This window comes from Cyprinodon variegatus, unplaced genomic scaffold, assembly GCF_000732505.1.
Source record: "Cyprinodon variegatus isolate N-32 unplaced genomic scaffold, C_variegatus-1.0 Scaffold114, whole genome shotgun sequence".
Classification (NCBI taxonomy): domain Eukaryota; kingdom Metazoa; phylum Chordata; class Actinopteri; order Cyprinodontiformes; family Cyprinodontidae; genus Cyprinodon; species Cyprinodon variegatus.
The window spans coordinates 484,852-489,783 of NW_015150567.1; the positions used below are offsets into that span (position 1 = coordinate 484,852).

The 4,932-nt window shown below is 38.0% G+C and overlaps 1 protein-coding gene across 1 annotated transcript in view; it reads left to right on the plus strand.

Moving 5' to 3' along the window:
• The first annotated feature begins 2,155 nt into the window (after window positions 1-2,155).
• dnaja2 (DnaJ heat shock protein family (Hsp40) member A2) overlaps window positions 2,156-4,932 on the plus strand; it is a 14,305-nt gene continuing 11,528 nt past the window's right edge. The window contains exons 1-2 of the mRNA XM_015375200.1: window positions 2,156-2,338; window positions 3,535-3,594. Of these exons, the coding sequence (XP_015230686.1) occupies window positions 2,261-2,338; window positions 3,535-3,594 (138 nt within the window). The 5' untranslated portion in view covers window positions 2,156-2,260. The remainder of the gene's footprint in view (window positions 2,339-3,534; window positions 3,595-4,932) is intronic.

Below are 4,932 nucleotides of genomic sequence, written 5' to 3' on the forward strand. Positions count from 1 at the left end.
GAACGGCTCCAAATTTTCTTTAACGGAGAGTCTCCAGACTGATTAGCGAGTGAAATCTTGAAAGGTCGCGAGATCAGGATGGTCTCACGAGGCTAGCATCTGCAGGAGGAGCTCCAAACCCTGCATCTTATTTTAGCGTGATCCTGCTCTAACTAAAACACTCATGGGAACGGTGACCACAGATGAAGAGCAATGTGCTGATCCTAATCAGAGTGGACATGTGCACTCTCTCTTAGCCTGGATTTGTTGAAGCACCCCATTGCTCACTGTCAGCCACCACATCTTAGCTCCTGGGGCTCAGTCAGTAAGCACAGAGCCAGGTGGTAGGAATAGTTGGTGGTGCTGATGTCTAGCATCTTATACTAGACATGGAGTTTTAATGCTGGCATCCCTTCCAGGCCCTACGTGTTCAGAGGTGAGACTGGAATCTGAGATGACCCCAGGTTTTTGTAACCTGTGCATGGTTCCACTGAGCTTTCAAATCTAAAAAAAATTGGATGAATAAAAACATTTCATCGTCATATTTTTTTTAAATGTATGTCTTGTATTTTTATGGGGAACCCAGTAATTTAAGCCGACACAGTATGACAGTTTAAAATTTTATTGAAAAGGGTGAGGGTGTTGCAGAGAAGGTGCAGGCAGGTCCTGGAAACAAGGGGGGCTGTCTGATGCTGTCCAGAAGGTCAGACGTGGCCTGCAACTGTCCAGACCATTATAGCCAGAAGCTGCTGTGTTTCAAATAAGACTTAATGGCAGGAACAGGTGAGTAACAAACGTCTGGGTCCACAAACAAGCGGACTGATTAGTTTACATTCTGACAGGAAGTATTCTTCTTCTTGATTTTTAATGGCAGTTGGCAAGCAACAGTTTGTTTGGGCAACAGATCACGTTTTTATATGTAATACTGAGTTAGGTCCCATGTGCCCTGATATTAATCTACTTATTTGACAGCAGGTGGAGTGGTGGTGAGGTATATACAGGGAGGGAAACGGGTGGAAAGCCTTGCAGATAGTTAGTTGCTACAGCCTGAGCTAGTTATGGTGCTAAATGGTGGCTGGAAGTGACTAAGGGAAATGCACCATGGAGTGGGAGTAATTAGTCCAAACAGAACAATAACCAAAGCATGATAGTATCAGACAAAGTCTTTGGAAATGTGAGAAGATATTCCTTAAGCATTGGGGAGCCACTGATAGTTTTACTTATTTAGCTGAACAGCACTGCTTCTGGGTATTAATTCTGCCTGGGGGTTCCTGTGTGAGGTTTGCATGTTATTTCTTTACATGCGATGGAAACATATAAGAACTCTATCTTCATTACATCATTTAAAAACATGCACAATAGACTATATCCTCCTTTTTACCATGCTCTCGGTTGTGAATTTGCGCAACTTGTTTGATTTTCCCGTAAGCCTCTGCATTGCAATGGATTGGCATTCCTGCCCAGTGACTGCTGGAGATAAGCATCAGCTATCCCACAACCCTGCAAAGATAAGTGGATATAGCCAATGGCTTGAAGGACATTATAACCTCAAAACTAGATGAGGAAAGAAAAAAGTATGATTAAAATTATTCTCAAGCCTGATTAAGATGAGTGCCTCAAAAATATCCTTGAAAAATAAATCAGACACAAGAAGGATTTTACTTTCTTTGGAAATGAGAATGTTAAAATGCAATGATACATATAACACTAGTCTATTAGGAATGGGTATATTAGATATGTTGCATATTTACAAAGAAGATCCACAATAAAATGTGACAGTGCATCAGGGTGTTTGATGCAATTCATCATGAGTGACTGTGCATTAAATTGGGAGTAGATTATAATAGAAATAAACTTTAGTCCTTGACTGTAGAAATTCTAGAAAGACTCATGGGTACACCTGTTTTACTTAAATTGCATTAAGGTTTCTTTAAAAATATTCTCACTTCATTTAGATCAAAACAAAAACAAACATACTGTAATATCAATGTTTAATTGTTAAAATATGTGTTAAAACATCTCTTCCAAAACGTTTTTGGTGGATTACCTATATGAAAAATAGAAAATAATTTGACTGTCTCTAATTATTGCACGTTATTCTGGCTCCCATAAATCCTACATCAACATGTAATTTTGCATCCCTGCCCCGAGGGGGCAGCAGTGTGCGGAAAGAGACCCCAACGTTCCGGAAACTGAAGCTCAAGACGAGGAAAACATTTTCCACCGGCTCCTTCTCTTTGTCCACCCTCCTCCTTGTATAAGCAACATCCAAAGCAACACCATGGCCAATGTTGTCGATACAAAACTCTACGACATCCTTGGAGTGTCTCCGTCCGCAACTGAAAATGACCTGAAGAAGGTAATCTAACGGAGGGGGTCAGGGTAAACGAGAAAAGCCTAGAAATTAGGCTGTTTCTTTTCTAGAACCAGGAAATGGTTTGCTAAGCTAATGCTAGCCTTAAGTAGCCTAGCATGCTAATGTTGCTAGCATATTAAATGGCCTGAAAGGTCTTGTGACGATGTGATTGTAACTTTTAATTTTTACAAATTCTATCTAAATTCTGGTCATAATTGACCACACATGCGCAGCGAGGTCCATTATTTTCACTTATAAAACTCGGTCATTTAATCACAATTTGTGATATAACTTATTGGCTTCTTGTACTGATAATTGTTGACCTCACGTTAGCTTTAGCCTGAAATCTTGGCGTTGTCTTAGTAACCGCGTACTTAATAGTACGGAATGTTTCGACTCCCCTCGATGGTGTAAAGTTTTAACTGGATATTAATAGAACATTAAGAATTTTGAGTTTATCTACGAATACCTTAGCTCTTGGTTTTTGGTTAAGCTAAAGTGATCGCGTTTTATAACCTAGTGACGCAGATTAATCCACGTACTCTTAATATAATGGATATTCAAGTAATTTTTCTTATTTTGTGTAAGTTGAATCTATGTCGGTATGTTTCCTGGCTTCTTATAAAGCCTAAACCTGTTGGCGTAGTACCTGATGTCACGTTGAATTGCGTTATCCACATGCAGGCTAACTAGCATAGCTAAGAACGTTTGTTTCCGGTTTATCAGTATTCAGTTATTCCGTATATGATACTAAGTTGTTCATTTTTTATTGTAGAGGTGATATCGGCGTATTTTATTTATATTTTTTCGGACAAATAAATAAGCTGCTAACAGAGTTAACGGAGCAATTTAGGTTTCATAAAGGGATGCTAACTAGCCTTCTGCCAATTTCGTTAGCTGCGAACTTGTCAGACATTTTGAGGGTCCGCTTTAAACCCAATTATCTGTCTATTTATATATAGGTATATAAAAGCTGACCAGAAGACTTCGCCGCCCTTAACTGGTAGAGAAATAGATTAATAATTATCTAAGATAATGATGATAGTTGTGGGTTTTTGCCGGGTTTCATTATCCCGGCACGTGTGATTACGTAAACAAGCTTTCTTTAGGTAGGAGGTTCCAGGTTAAATGTTTCATAAACTGAGAAAAAAACAAATCGCCACAATCTAAAAGGATTTTTTTGTTGTATTTCTTTGCAGGCATACCGGAAACTTGCTAAAGAGTATCACCCAGACAAGAACCCTAACGCTGGTGACAAGGTAAACACCTGCCGGTAGCCCTGTTATTCCTCCAATCACTCATTTCAGGAATTAAGGCTCATATATGGATTTATTAGACTAGAATATTTTCACCCTTTTTGACTGTAATTTGATGACAGTTACAAATAACAGGAACCCCAAATTCAGTGCCTTTAAAAAAATTATAATAGTCATTTAATTCAGGTTGGAACATAATTTGTTACACAAAGATGTATGGCTTCTAAAGAGTATTTCATTTTATCTAACCACTATTTCATTTAATCTAATCCCTATTTTGTTGTCCTCTTTAATAATTTATTTTTATTAATGGCATAGAAGCGATCACGCTGTGGTTCTGCTGAGGTGTGAAGAACTAACTCTACTTAAAGGTGGCCTCTACCTTTGCTGATGTTGTTTTTCCTGCAGTCAATATGGAAATTGAAATCATAATATCTCCACATTTCCATAAAATTGATCAGCAGAGGAGTCTTCTTTTTTTTATGACTGGCTAGACAAAAAGAACACATTTTTAGCTGATGTTTAGGCTTTGTGTGATCACGGTCATTCCTTTTGAAACCCCTCCAAATTCTTAAATGGATTAATGCTTTACAATCAGGGCTTCGGGGTTATTTTCTTTCCTGCTACTGTTTTCAGTCAGCCCAAATGTATATGAATGTATTTCAATACAGCACTTTGTAAGCAACCAGCATCTTCAGCAAAGACCTTTAGTGGCTGACACTCCCTTTAGAGGGTGTAATGACTGATCTGATTAGTCAACACTCATATATGTACCTCTGTCTTTTTGTCGTGTTTCTAAAGAATTTATATTAAATGCCCCTCATTGGTATTATGGTTCTGATCTTATTTAATCAAGCAGATTCGGCCCCTGAACAGAGTCAATATCGAATGTTATGCCGTGTTGTTAAGATAGCCACATTTCCTCACAGTTTATTAGGAGAATGGGAAGAAAACTGATTTAAATCGGCAGCTATCAATGTAGGTATTGTTCCTTGCTGTGGCTATTGTTGGGGTTGATGGAGATTAAATGGGTTGCATTTGAAAATGTCTTAATCATGGGACGTTTTTAGTTTGCTAATGACTCAACAGCTTTAAAGTGAAGAATTTATGCAGCATTCTTTGTTTTGTCCGTCGGAAAAGGGCTTTAAGCAACAATGATCAATTCATAGCCATGACATTATTTCATAAGTAGATTTTAAGTCTAAACACAAAATATAGTGATGCTATGATAATTGGTGGTTTTATAAAGTTGGAAAGATCTATTAAACTAGGTTGGTTCAGAAAATATAGCTGCAACAAAATTAAGTGCTATTGGTTTATTTATATATTAGGAATTCAAAC